General features: G+C 39.7%; 2 protein-coding genes across 2 annotated transcripts; one reads left to right on the top strand and one right to left on the bottom strand.

The window, feature by feature from the left end:
• The first annotated feature begins 2,313 nt into the window (after nucleotides 1–2,313).
• Nucleotides 2,314–7,450, top strand: rfc5 (replication factor C (activator 1) 5). The gene is made up of 11 exons (XM_023417111.2): nucleotides 2,314–2,479; nucleotides 3,168–3,232; nucleotides 3,512–3,648; nucleotides 3,773–3,852; nucleotides 3,956–4,029; nucleotides 4,587–4,746; nucleotides 5,095–5,176; nucleotides 5,360–5,489; nucleotides 5,879–5,956; nucleotides 6,513–6,567; nucleotides 6,710–7,450. Exons 1-11 carry the CDS (start codon nucleotides 2,433–2,435, stop codon nucleotides 6,807–6,809), a joined length of 1,008 nt encoding a protein of 335 aa, XP_023272879.1. The 5' UTR covers nucleotides 2,314–2,432; the 3' UTR covers nucleotides 6,810–7,450.
• Nucleotides 7,412–14,489, bottom strand: wsb2 (WD repeat and SOCS box containing 2). Its single transcript, XM_023417109.2, has 9 exons — nucleotides 14,122–14,489; nucleotides 13,740–13,908; nucleotides 12,015–12,211; nucleotides 11,793–11,924; nucleotides 10,571–10,671; nucleotides 9,557–9,753; nucleotides 9,068–9,157; nucleotides 8,830–8,946; nucleotides 7,412–8,059 (listed from the first exon to the last, which is right to left on the bottom strand). Exons 1-9 carry the CDS (start codon nucleotides 14,159–14,161, stop codon nucleotides 7,846–7,848), a joined length of 1,257 nt encoding a protein of 418 aa, XP_023272877.1. The 5' UTR covers nucleotides 14,162–14,489; the 3' UTR covers nucleotides 7,412–7,845.
• Between the last annotated feature and the right edge of the window lie 245 nt (nucleotides 14,490–14,734).

Genomic DNA, 14,734 nt, shown 5'->3' with positions numbered 1-14,734 from the left:
ACGGGGTTTGTGCCGTGAGAGAGTCGACTCCATTGCAACAACAGTCCTCGTAGTTCCTGCTGTTTCATCAAGGTGTCTCTGCTTCTAGGCTAAATCAAACACAAGATGAAGATACCGAGCGGGACTACACGGTTTGCCAAAGCATCCATTGGGTGCCCCCTTCGTTTCATAGATGGACGTTAAAAAAAAGAAAAAGAAAAAGCTGCTCAGTGCATCATAAGCAGACGTATCTGGGGGAAAGCCTGGTGGTTTTAAAGGTGCTGATGTGTGGACTGGATGCAGGTACTCCCTGTCTCCCGTGGTAGCAGCTGCATCCCGGTTCGCTCCCACCACACCGACATGTTTCCTGTCAATCAAACCCACAGCAACAGCATCGCATCGCATCGCCCTGGCACCGCTGCGAGGAGTCGTTCTCGCGAGATTATAGCTCCAAGTGCAGTGGGCTCGCTGCTTCATCCAGTCTCCAAGCCTGGATGGGGAACAAAACCAACACTTCTCATGTGTTTGGAGGAAAGATGGGTGTGTGTAATTTCTGCCTTAGATGTGTACACTAACATACATGCAGTGCACAAACACACATACAGTCTACACTGCGCCTACAGCCCACACTGTAAACCACAATCCATCCATGACACAACATTTTACACACAAATGTTCAGGACTGTTAGAATCACATAAAAACTGTATGTTCACTTGACACAAACACTCAACCTTGTGAGCTTCACATAATGTTAAGGAAGCAATATTTCATTATGGAGTTCATTTTAGTTAGATTTATAAAGCCCATAAAGCATAATTAGTTCTAGGCCAAGTAACAACTCATGAGGTGCTAATTGGCAATATATGTATATGTTGTGCATTTAGCATATAAATTGATAACTGATTGAACTATAAAATGGTGGTAAAAATATGCACTCAATGTTTTTATACTCCTATGACAGCAGTCACTTTCTTGTTCAATAAAATGAAAGATTTGTGTTCACAAATAATTCCAAAGTTTGCAGTTGTAAATCACTGTTTATAAACCTATAAAAGAAATATGCAGGAGAAATTGTATGTTTGTACATTTGTAGAAAAGATGGGACATAAAGTTTTTACATGCGTTCTCTGTGTGCTTGACATTCATTCATTGAGTGTACTACAGTGTGTCCCAGGACTGGGCTTACTCAACTGACGCCCGCTTTGTCACTTGGGGGAGGATATATTTTGTCCATACTTTTGATACAAATGATGTGAATGGCAGTTAAGTATAATGCACATTTCTAGCAATTAAATTTGACAAATTCAACAATATAATCATGCTATTTTCAACACTATTGGCACAAAAATGGCGTGAACCATGGGCTAAAGGCTATGCATCCTCTAAAAAATATGCAGATACATTGCACTTTTGACAATATGTATAAGCATAAACATATTTGATTGTCTTCACAGTACTTTAAGAAGAATATAGTCTCCACATCACTGAATATAATGCATATAAAGTCAGTGGAGAGAAGGTTTGTGTAACGTTTGAGTCAGACACCTGACAGGGTTGATGAAAGTTAACACAGAGGCCTAAACCAACTCTGGGATATGAGGTGGTTAGAATAAGTTTTTTTTTGATTCCCTTGTGTCTTTGAAACTGCCTTTTCACATTATTTCAAATTAAGAAATTTCTATTTAAAAAAGGTAATATTGGAGTGAAGTAGAGTGAAGTTCATTTAAAGGGGGGCTTTATTTTCTTAAGTCGTAATAAAAACTAAAAGACCAAGACAGGCCTATTGGCCTTTTACTAACTGGTCATAATAGTGATAAAATTATTTTGTAAAGAAATTATAAAGCCAAAAAAACAAATTGTTAATTGTGACAATTTCCTCTCTTTAAAAGGCTGGTGGGAAGGATCCCAGCAGAAGGGGGTCTGAACTGTACACAGCAATGTCATCTCACATGAAGCAGGGGGGACACTGGTGGGAAATTTTTATGACATTTTCTCTGTGTCACCTGCAGAGACTTCAACCAGCATTGGGTCCAGCTCAGCTGAAAAGACTGACCGGGAGAGAGAGAAAAGACAGAACATGTTGAGCTGATTCTTGGCTTAATCATTTTTTAATCTTGTCAGCATTGTATCAGATGTTTTCAAGAATGCATTTGTTACAGAAACGTATTTAAAGAGTGGACAAAAATATGTGCATGCATTGTACATACTTTTTTTTTTTTTAAAGAAGAAACGTTTGACAACACACTTTTTACAGTGGACATTTGTGTCACCAAGACCCCGCCCATTGGAGCTGACAGTGTGATCCCATTGGTTGTACGCTGTGACGTTCGACGCACGTTTCGTAGTGTAGCGCGCCAAACACGGCAAACAGCAGCAAAGAGTGGATGTGCTGAAAACTCTAAAAAACATTTATTAACCCAGCTTGGAGCTAAATTCACAGCTAACAAGTAACATGTCTTCCACAAATAGAGCGCCATCACAGACCAGAAATCTACCATGGTGAGTTTAGAGTCGTTGTTTATAACAGATAAGTTAAAATGTTTAGCTCTAACTAGCTAACCCGTTTACTATGTGTTCAAGCTAGCAGCTAGCCGCTGCATGTCGATTTATCTCCTCTATCAACTAATGTGTGCTTTTATGGTGTTTACAGATAACATCAGATATTCTTCATACTACACTGAAATGAATGTGTATGAACTTGTCTTTAATTCGGCAGACATAATGGCTAATTAATGCATCAAGCATCGGTTCGTTGCTGCTGCCTTAACTGACTGGCTCATCAGAAACGCTGCAGCGTCTACTTTTAAACCATATTAAAGTCGACATTTTGTTTAATACATTGGTGTATGGTGTAAACATACAGATGCCGAATTGAAAAGTGGCACCTTACAATTTGAAGTCTCTAACATTAGTTTAAGTTCATTGAATATGTACTCATATCTACACGTAAATTGTTTTAAAATAGATTAATTTAAATTAAATCCGTTGTGTAGTTTACACCAGTATACATAGAATGATAATTGTTGCGGTTAAAAAGTTGCGAATCTGTTTTATTATCACGTATATAAAGTAATGAAGTTACAATAACAACATAACAAGTGTAGCTAGCTTCAGTCATTTAGCAATCGGAAGTATTCATTATTGATAACAATACTGATTGACGATATGTTTCTGCTCCTTATGCCAGGGTTGAAAAATACAGACCACAGAAACTTGACGATCTGATCTCTCACCAAGATATTCTAAGCACCAGTAAGTATGTGGACTGACAGAATGATATATAATATAATCCGCATTCCTAAAAGGTTTGTCAGTCAGCTGTTTGTTGCTTGATGCACCCAAATTGTACATGAATACCAATAAAGACATTTGTTTTACTAAACTCAACTACTGTAAACAAAAAAAAGTAGTAGTTGCACTAATAATAAGCAGTATGAAAGCCACAGCTGTTTTAAATTCCTAGTACCATTTAAAAGGGCTGTTTCATATTCAGACTATTAATTTTTTTACAACTGTTTCTCACCTCCTCAGTCCAGAAGTTTATCAGCGAGGACAAGCTTCCACATCTCTTGTTCTATGGCCCCCCTGGAACAGGCAAAACCTCCACCATCCTCGCCTGTGCAAGGCAGCTGTACAAAGACAAAGAGTTCAATTCCATGGTGTTGGAGGTACGCTACAACTCCTCGTTACAAATTTATTAGGATGTTGTTACACCTCACATCTTCACTAGTTGAGGGATGAAACCTTGTGGCTCTCGGATGTGATGTTAATATCTGACTAATGGTTTTGTAGCTGAATGCATCTGATGACAGAGGTATTGATGTTGTACGAGGTCCCGTTCTGAGTTTTGCCAGCACCCGGACCATCTTCAAGTAAGACTGAAAATACATTGTACAACTCTTGTCACATACCGTCTGTTCAATAGTGAATGTTCTTAATGTGCTTTTCCTTTTATCTACAACCTATAACTGAAAGGAAGGGCTTCAAGTTGGTGATACTGGATGAGGCCGATGCCATGACCCAGGATGCCCAGAATGCATTGCGGCGAGGTAAGCCATCTGTTCGGCCGGGCATCGCCCACTGTGAGCCACACGGCTCGTTGAGCAGCCAGACAATTTGGCTGCTGGTGAATTACAGGCTATCTGCTTGTTACACCCTGATATTCATTTTAAAAACCAATACCTATCTGAAAATCTGCTTTTAACTATTGATCGAGTCGAACTGGAACACTTTGTCTTTGAATTCAGCTGCTCCAGGGACAGAGGTCAAAGAACCTTTAGGTAATTTGTGCCATATTTAGTGAGAGCTCCACAAATGATTAAATTTGTTCAGGTTATTACTGACAGAAGGCAGGTTAGAAGCAATGTTGCACCATGAAGTTGAAAAAAAAACAATCAGAACAGGCCACATGTACACAACACTTAGTGCTGCAGTTATTGTAGTTGTTATATTTCATATGAATAATTTTCTATTTGTGTGTATATATATATGTGTGTGTGTGTGTGTGTGTGTGTGTATATATATATATATATATATATATATATATATATATGCGTGTTTGTGTGTCTTGAACTTGTGTTTTCCTCTCTCTCGCTCTGTGTCTTAGTAATTGAGAAGTTCACAGAAAACACTCGATTTTGTCTGATCTGCAACTACCTGTCCAAGATCATCCCGGCCCTTCAGTCTCGCTGCACCAGGTTTCGCTTCGGCCCGCTGTCCCCGGACCAGATGATCCCCCGGCTGGAGCATGTAATCCAGCAGGAGAGGTGTGTTTTTATTTGGGGGAATGTGTGAATGTTGTGATAATTCTTCTCCTTCTACGTAAGGTACAACAACTTGAGGTAGAGGGGATTTCAAGGTGCTGTGTATTGTTCTTTAAATTTTCACATCAGTAAGAGCAGGGTGAAACTGAAGACATCAATCACCCTGACATGATAGGTTTCTGATATTTATACAAAGATTTTACACTTAGTCATACATTAAAGTCCACATGTTTGAATATTGGGACTTGTGCAAATATTTATGATTGAAGTAAATACAAATATAAGAAAACATATAGTACTTATTCAGTTGTTGAGCAAGGCTGATTAAAAGAGTGCATCTTTTTGTGGCAGTATTGACATAACTCCAGATGGAATGAAGGCCATTGTGACCTTATCATCAGGTGATATGCGAAGATCACTCAACATACTGCAGGTACGACCAAAAGCTCATCATGATCATCGTACCTTGTGGCGTTGTCAGTGTTTTCTTGTTAAATGTTTTTATTTATAATGTGTTTTTAAACATCTGAAAATCAAACACCTTCCACATGTTATTATATATCATCATTGTATAAGGGTAAACTGGACTAACTGTGCTCCACCTCTGCAATTTCAGAGCACCAGTATGGCGTATGGGAAGGTCACAGAGGACACAGTTTACACCTGCACAGGTCACCCCCTCCGCTCAGATATCGCCAACATCCTCGACTGGTCTCTCAACAAAGACTTCACCGCAGCATATAAACGTATCCTTCACCTCGCCTCGCCTGTAGAACAATAAGTCTGTGTTTACGTTGCATTTTATTGACCAGCTGTATGATTCACAAAAAGCTAAACATCCTGAAATTGCTGTATATTAAGTGTATTCCTGCCTTGCAACTTGTCAGGTTGATGGAAGCTAGCTGTAGCTACATGATCATTAAATCTGCCAGTTCATAACTTAATCTATTTGTTTTTAAAATGGTAGATAACTGCGGAAAAATCAAACTCCGGCACATGAATAAATAGCGCACCTGTTTTCGATCATTTAATATTAAGTTTTTGGATTTGATTGGCTCAAATTTTCAAAATGTAAAAAAGGTCACTCATTAAGAGCAGCTCGTGCTTTTGAAACTCTTTAACAGCCTCCTCACAGAAATCCTTCAGCTGAAGACGCTGAAAGGTTTGGCCCTGCATGATATCCTCACTGAGGTTCATCTGCTCATACACAGAGGTAAGGTCAGCATGTTTTAAAAAATATTCAACCGGCAATTTCTCAGAGGGAAATTAAAATATTTAGTTAAAACCAGGTACTTAGTGTAACCACAGTAAAATATGAGTTACAACAATTACCTGAGCTGTGGTTGCTGTAGTCTGTGCTGTACTTACTGTACTGCGTTAAATCCCATTTGAAGGTTCAGCCTTTTTAGTTGTTTTGGCTTTAGTGGTTGCAGGTCTTTTTCTTGCGGGGGTCCTACCTTAGTAACCAGTGTAAGATGTGTGGGAGGTTTATGGGTTGGCTGCCAGGTAACTTGGCGATGTCTTGCAGAAGAATTACCAGATCTGTATTAGACACATCATTTTGACTTATCCCTGTACTTGCATAGTAATTCTGATTTTATGTGATGATGGGGCCACTGTTAGCGAAGGTTTAAGATAATGAATATGGGAAATAAAAGAAGTTGCATTTTCCCTTGTGCCTGCTTTATTTAACAGTTAGTATCAGTCTTTCAGTTGTTTTGTACTAAACAAGTATCCAAATTATTATTATTTTTTTTTCCCTCTTCAAGTGGACTTTCCCCCAGATATTCGGATTGGTCTGCTCATCAAGTTGGCCGACATAGAGTAAGTGAGATGACTTATGCTTGCGCTCATAAACAAACATGAATTTTCATTTACATACAAGTAACTGAAAAAGCTCACGTGTTAACATCGTGAAGGCATCCAGATGTTTGGATTATTTCCTTTTTGTGTGTCGTCTCTTCAGACACCGGCTCGCCTCGGGAACCGATGAGAAGATCCAGCTGAGCTCCATGGTTGCAGCTTTCCAGGCAGTGAGAGACCTCGTGGTCAGTGAGGCCTCGTAGATGCAGTAACTGCTCCACCCTACAACAAAAACCAGATCCATGGGAAGAGAAAAAACTCGTTCACTCGTTTGTACCACAGTGGAAAAACCATACTGCTTCATCCAAAACTTAAATTGGAAAACTCCATGACTCCCCTAAGATTGAAATTGATCTCTTATTTCCTACTCAGTCATCCTGCTGCCTTGTATCTAAGTTTGGTGGTGGTGTGCAGTGATGCCATGAAAAGCTGAGGATAGGTCGATTTCCCTTCCCAACCAAACAGCTGAATTCACTCACACAAAATCTGTGAAATCACCAGTTTGTTTATTTGTTTTTTGGAAGAAAACAGATGTCCTCAGGTGCATAATGCGTGATTGCCCACCACTGCTCCACAGACCGAATGTACAGTGCGGCAGATGTCTCAGACACAGATGCTAGCAGCTATCTGAGTCACTCCCATGTGCATGCACACAGAGCAAAATGGAAAGCAGTTTAAAGATCCATCATTTGGGCACTTAGTTAAAATACAGACTCGAAAAATGCAAAGTGTAGCATCAATTCACAGTCACTGATGAATGCATCGACCCTTTGTGTAAGAATAACCAGTCACATGTAAACACATGTAAATGTTTGAATCTGTTTAATAAAACTATTTCCTATAAGTCCAGTTTACATTTTATATTAACAATTAACATGTGCTGTTACAGTGGTAGTGCGTGTGCTGTTTCATGATGATAAACACAGGAATTAGAAATACATATACATTTGATATTTACACAATAAATTAATAGTATAAAATTGTGACATTCAAGTCATATAAGCATGTGAACGTTGAGTTTATGCATCGTCTTACAATGGTAGTGCAGTAAATGAAATCCTTTGTGCAGAAGTGTTGCATCTAAAGTAGATGACGTTTAGAGGTGCTTCCTGTGCTAGAATCAAGCTGTGAAAGCTCTTAAAATCAGCAAACAAAGGCATTTTGATTATGAGTCAGTGTATAACAATCGCTTGCTGTAAATGCCAGTTGCATTGTTTGTTTTGTTTTTAATGTTCGTAGTTAACCTTCCCACTCCTCTTCCTCTGAGGAGGGACACGTCTTGAGGCGTTCGGGGATGTTTCTGTAGGTGAGGTACTCCAGGATCCTCTTGGGGAGGGGCAGCGGCTCCATCTGGTGTGTGGAGACCGAATCGCGCAGGATGGATCGGCACAGGTGGCACAGGCTGGGCACCCTCCTGGGCGCCCTCCAGAACCTCACGTGGCCATCTCTGGTTCTGACAGGAGAGGGTGGGGGGGCATGAGCAGTTAGTGTTACAGTTAAATGGCGGCTGAGAGCCTGATGCACCAAAGAAAACATGCAAACAAGAAAACATTATCTTAAATTTTAATTGTTTGCATGCGAGACATTTAACGGGAGTGGCACTGAAAGCAGTTGAGCCAGCTTTTGAAGAAGTACTGAACAGTTTGTCATTTAAACATTATGAAATAAAAGCTGTTGAAGTGCCAGAAATAGGTCAAATGTGCACCGTAAATAGTTGGGTGTATTTCAGCCTCTACAAATGATGAAAGCAACAGAAATTTTCAAAGAATAGAAAAACTAAATCAAGACAAGCAAATGAATGAAGCGCTGCACGCGTCTGTTTTTGTTGTGTATTTCTGTGGGGGCTGTGTATGTTGTCAGATTGATGAATGTGTCCCCACCACACACCCCCTAACAACAAAAAAAGACTATTGAAAGCTCAGAAAACAATTGTTGTCAATTTTCAGTCAGCTCGTGCTGCAAACATTTCCCTTGTAAAAAAAAAAACAAAAAAAAAAAAACTGCACAGATGCGGCTCATGCTGCAGGAGAAGTTTGCAAAATTGTGATATTTCTTTTATTTCACATTACCACTGTCCTGTCAGAAGAGCAAGCGGAAAATATTTTAAAGCCATCTTTCAAGTCTACATGAGGTAAGTAAGTAGTTAGTGGCACTTTGAATGGATTAATGCCCTTTTTTTAAATTTTTTTTTTTTTAAAGTGATGAACACTTGAGGATTTTTACCCTGTGGCGACCACTCCCCCTTGTGGATGGTAGTTGCAGCAGAGTCCATTAGAGTCTCGGTCCGCTTTCGTCTGCATCACCATCCCCGTCTTTCCCGGCTCCCAGATCCGAAGAGCTCTGCAAATGCATAACATAACATCTGCCTGAAATCATTCGGTGTGGTGCGAGAAACGTTTACATGACGACGCGATAAAAGCAGGTCACAAGATTTCTGTGATGGAACTGATGAACGACTCACCTGTCGTCTGTCACGATCGCCAGGTGTAAACCGTTGGGAGAAAATTGTAATGAAGAGATTTGGTTTTGCCCGTAATCTTCAAAGTAGTCGCTGTGGATAAAAGAAGAGTTTCTAAGGAGGATATTGTTCTGTAATAAGTAGCCATAGTCAGAAATCTTTCATGTTCTTGAATGTTAAACTTCACGTTGTATACGAACAGTAAACAAGAATGAGGTACTGAAACAGGTTGGACACGACAGAGTTTCAGGCCGTGCATCAGATGATGACAGTGTGGGGTGTTTGGCTCTCCTGGTGAAAACTGGCATCAACAATAAAACTTTAAATTTCTAGAGTATTAGAGGTGCTATTCATATCATACGTATCAAAAAAACAGCAGTCTAAGATGCATTTGCTACCCATGAGAAGGACAACTTAGGGTTACACATCCCGTTCAGCTGCACCAGCCAATAGTCAGTAAATGTTTAGACTGAAAACTGAGTGTAAACTTACACCAGAGTGGCCAGTTTCTCTGCTGTGTACGGGTCCCACAGGTCGATCCACCAGCTGGAGCCGCTGAAGGCCGCGGTGGCGAGCAGTGCCCCATCCGGAGAGAAGTCACAGGAGGACAGGAGGTACAAGGTCTTGCGGGTCCCTCCTGTCAGGTTTCTGATGAAGGTGTATGAGCGAAGACTCCACAGACACACCATCTGATGAAGGTGACATGATGATTAATGAGTCTTTATACCTCGCTGTAATCTAAAAATAATTATGTGGAAGGGATTTAATAAGACTCATGAAATTATTCTGCCCTATGGAGATTAGTGCAGAAGTTGCACTGCGAGAAAGATTTGATTTACAGTGACGTATGAACTCAGTGAATGTAAACAGGACAGGCTGAAACATGCCGCAGACTGCTGTAAGTGTGACTGTGATAACCAGCCTTGGCCAAACGCACAAACAACTAAACTCTGCACTGGAAAGAAATGTCTTCAAAGCTGTATGTAACTTGCTAAGATCCATGTGGACCTCCAGTTTTATCCTCACTTAGCAAAAACAATTGAATAGCTGTAAATGTTTATGCAGACATCATCTTCCGAAACTAGTCAGCATCAAAGGAAATGCTGCCCTCATGATCAGAGAAAACAGGCTTGTGACCAGGAGCTTGTAAAAGCTGAAATTCTCCATGAATATTTGCACAAGTAAAAGATCAGTCAGGAAAACCCTCAAGAGGGAGAGTTAAAAAAAAAAAACAAACAAAAAAACAAAAGTTTTTTAGTTAACGATCTTTCCGCCTGTGCAACAGGAGACAGTCACACTCTCCTGAACAGAGATGCACAATATTCTGTCCTTTTGGCACAAATATGGTTACTGCTGGAAAATGTCATCAAATTCACATTTGATTTGACACAGAACAGACTGAAAAATACTTCTCAATTTGACGCAGAGAATGAGATAAAAAACCATCGAAGAGGACTGAATGGAGCTTTGTCTGGCTTTCATAACTTTTACGATAACACCACTCACTCTGTCAAATCTTCCGACGGACGCGATCATGCTGCAGTCGGACGACACACAGCAGCAGCTGATCCAATCTTTGTGGCCAGAGAGCACCTGAACAGTTTTACCTGCAAAAGACAGAAAACATATGAATTAGACAAACTATGGAGCATCAGCGAATAACAGTCTCTGGACTGGTGCAGAATGTGGCTCCTATAAGTGTAAACAGGAACATTTGTTTGCTTTAACCTCTTACACTGGAACAGAAGGTTTAGTTCCACTGGACAGCACGGTGATAAAACACAGAGGCGAAGTGACGAATACACAGAGAGGACGGAAAAAAATGATTTAAATTGCACATTCTCTATGCTCATAGCCCATAATTTATGGAGGCATACCATGAGTCTTAAGACTGACTTCCAACGTTCCTGGCAACTACTGGTTTCAGTCAGTATGAGTAGAGTTTAAAATTCAGTTTGCAGAGCCTTAAAACATTTCACACCTTTAGGTTTTTCTTTCTTAGCTGAGATACAGAGATCTGACCAGTCATCTGAGTATGAACAGTACTAAAGCCAAACCTTAAATGTACAATGTCACATTAGTAGATTCATGCATGATAAAAGCGTTGAGCTTAAAGACAGTAAGGTTGTGAGATGTAGTTGAAATCACCAGAAGATTTCTTTACAGAATCTAAATGAGAAGTCTTGAATAACAGATTTTCACACGTGCATTTGAACTCATCAACAACATGAATTTTCACAACAGCCTGATGATAAAACTTTTTTTTTTAAAAAGTTAAAAATGTGGTCTGGGATGAGAATTTTGAAATCTCTGAGCTGACCTTAAATGAAACCATTGGCTGCAAGAAAGACTGGAAATCAATAAACGTGATAAGCTTTGGGAGATGGTCCATAGTAATTTACACAATTATTAGCTAATGGGTTAAAGGTTTAACATGAAGTGAAATAACACAAAACACACACCTAAACAAAAAAGAAAAAACAGACAATATGCATAAGAACTGCTGTTTTCTTAATCTATTTACCAATGAAACAGTATGTTTGCATTGCATTGTGATACTACAGTAAATACTAAAGTTATATCAGTAAGGACTGTTTGTGAACACCACTTGAAATTGTTATCACAGGAGAAGTGAAAACATTTCTCACCTGAAAACCTGAAAAAGACTTGAGTGACTGTCTGAAGGATTGGGTTTCAAACTTCGTAACACTACACAAACTGCACACACCTTTCTGCGCCAGGTCCCAAATCCTCAAGGTTTTGTCTCGAGAGGACGATACGAGCGTGAGCGTCCCATTCTGAGGGAAGACCAGGTCCCTCACAACTCCTTCGTGTCCATGGAGATCAAATACAGTGATGCCTAAATGTGCATTAAACACAATTCAATATCACACTTTACTTCTGAACGCAGCACAGATAACATCCTCACCAGCAGAAATAAAGATCTCACCCGTTAAGACATTCCAGATTTTTATGACCCCGTTCTCCAAGCCTGTGGCCAGAAGCAGATTGTTGTTCGATGGTCTCTTAGCCGGTCGTGCCACCGCAGCTGATTTTGGAGGCCTGGGCCCGAAGGCGAGGCCCCACACCGGGTGACCACAGCTGAAGCTCTTGTCTCCTCGGTCTGTTTCTCCGTTCTGACCGTCTCTGTGGGTGAGAGAAGCATCAAGTATGCAGATACCATAAAAAAAAAAGAAACCTCACTTGCAGGCAGAGTGAAGCTGGAGTTGGAGACTAAATGATGCTGCCTTTATGTGCTGTTAGAAATGTCAAAATCACATTTACAACAGTTTTAAATAAGTCAGTGGTGATGATAATACAACAGGAAAAGTCTGAATTTTCTAGTGCCAATGTTTGTAATTTAGAGCCAATAAAACCCATTTGACTTGAGTCACTGGATATTGCCTCTGCCACCTCCATACTGTTTGTTTTTCCAACTTTCACCATCATCATGTGCTGGTGAGCAAACACTAAGGATGCTTATAAAACCAAAGTACCAACTGAAATAAATCCAGAGGATCAATATCCTGTATCAAACATTGGCATTAAATGTAGATGAGATTGTTTACTCTTTCTTTGATCACATAACTTATCTTCTTTAGACTATATTTTATTTAGGTAAATGTATTAATTTAACATTGGTGCATGGAGCGATTTGAAATTTTGTTTTTAATTAAAAAAGTATAACCCATATTTCTGGAAACAGATCTGCATTAATCAAAATGAGATGTTCAGGGGCCTGTTTTAAAGTAGGAAAAGTCACAAAATATGGTATGGAAACCCAAAGTATTCAATATCAGAATAATAGATAAATAAAAACACTTTGAAATAAAAAATTATATGAATAAATACAAACAAAATATCTAATACAGCCATGAAATTGTGAAATAATTCAATAAATATTTAAATATCTGCTTACTGTAATGAAATGCTATTTTATCCTGATCCTTTTCACAACAGTGAAGAGTTTCCTGCGCCACATTTTGATTTCATTCCTGCATTTTTTTTAAAATTTCAAAACATATTCACAAAGTATTTTTCCATTGCACAATTTGCGCAATAATATTTTTCATGACTTATGGTTTCATTTCAAAATACCAGTTTTCATCACCTTGTCTCCAAAAATCAAGACAAACTGGACGGTTATGTGACTGACGTTTGCTTATTTATTTATTCATATTATTTCATAATGTTTTGTTCAATTGTTGAACACTTTATTTTATTTATTGGGCATTTTATTATAATTTTGACAAGTTATGCAAAGCAACTAGTGTATAGTTATATTTTGATTCTTTACTTCTATTTGTAATGTGTAATGTGTTTATTCTATCTAGAGATAAGACAAGTAATTGATTAATCAATTAGTTCAACATTAAATAATTGGAGACTCTTCTGATAATTAAACCGTATTAGTCATTTCCCAAGCAAAAAAAGTGAAAACATTTTTTACACATTCTCAGGTTTCAGCTTTTGGAGTGGCAGGATTTTTGTTGTCTTATATAGTAAACTGAATATCTGCGTTAATCAAAAGTGAACTTGCAGCCGTGCTTCTATGAGGTAAGATATCTCAGACGACCACCTTGTTCCTCCTCCACTCTTGACGTGTACTAGAATGTACGAGGGACACCTGAACGCATCATGCGTGGATTAAATGTACAGGTATAGTTAAACCTACTCGGAGTCGAGAGGCCAGGCGACCACCCAGACGATGCCGTGTCCCATCGACCAGGCGAACCAGGCTCCGTCCGGGGAGAAGTCCACGCTCCAGGTCTCGCATCCCGCCCGGCCCACCAAGGACGGAGGACGCCTGGTCTTCAGCTCCAGGATGAGAGCAGGGTCGGACGCTGGAGGAAGACGGGAAGGCAGCATGAATTCAACGGCTGACAGATTCATCGTTCACCGACACTGACAGCAGAGGCGTCGCCGCCAACCTGCCTTGTTCGGTTGGACATTTTCCTCCAGAGGTTTAACGTGGGCAACGCACCGCTGCCTGGTTACGGACGGTTGCGATGACAACAGAATTACTCACAAGAAAGAAAGAAAAAAAAAAGACTTACATGTCGGTGCTATCTCCGCGTTGTTTTCCGTGGAGCACATCGTTTTCCTTTTCACATTCTTCGCTTTATAGCCGACTTCCTGAATTCGTCTTCCCTCCGTGGCCCCAAGGAGCCATTTAAATAAAGGCAGGACACACTCTTTGTGTCCGGACACAGCTCGGGCTTCTGTCTCCCTGCGATACACTGTTTGCTATGTGAAAAATGTGCGAGTCGGAAACAAATTGTTCAGCTGATTTCCTGATGTCTGAGTCACTTTGTACCATTGGCTGCAATGTTTCCCAACGTAGTCACGTTTTTCTTCATTACGCAACCTCACTCAGCCTTAACCACGCCCCCTGCATTCAATTATAATATGTTAAGCCCTTGGGGTTGCACTGTTGATAAACACTTATGTCATGAATACAGATGTTTTCACCGTCATCCAGTGTTGTCATTATTAAAAAATGATGCTCAGCTCTGAAGGTTGAAACTAAGAATATTACTTTATATTCTTGTCAAGATCCCAATATAATAGAAAATATGTAAAATGTCAGCGTGAACTGCAGAGGAAAGTGTGTTAAATCATTATTCACAATACATCCTACTAATAATTATTATTAAAACATACAAATAT

Source organism: Seriola lalandi, unplaced genomic scaffold (assembly GCF_002814215.2).
Source record: "Seriola lalandi dorsalis isolate HSWRI2012SDOR001 ecotype SW California unplaced genomic scaffold, Sedor1 jcf7180002054572, whole genome shotgun sequence".
In the NCBI taxonomy this organism is placed as follows: domain Eukaryota; kingdom Metazoa; phylum Chordata; class Actinopteri; order Carangiformes; family Carangidae; genus Seriola; species Seriola lalandi.
Note: the sequence above shows the minus strand (reverse complement) of the source record. Positions and strands in the feature narration are given on the sequence as shown.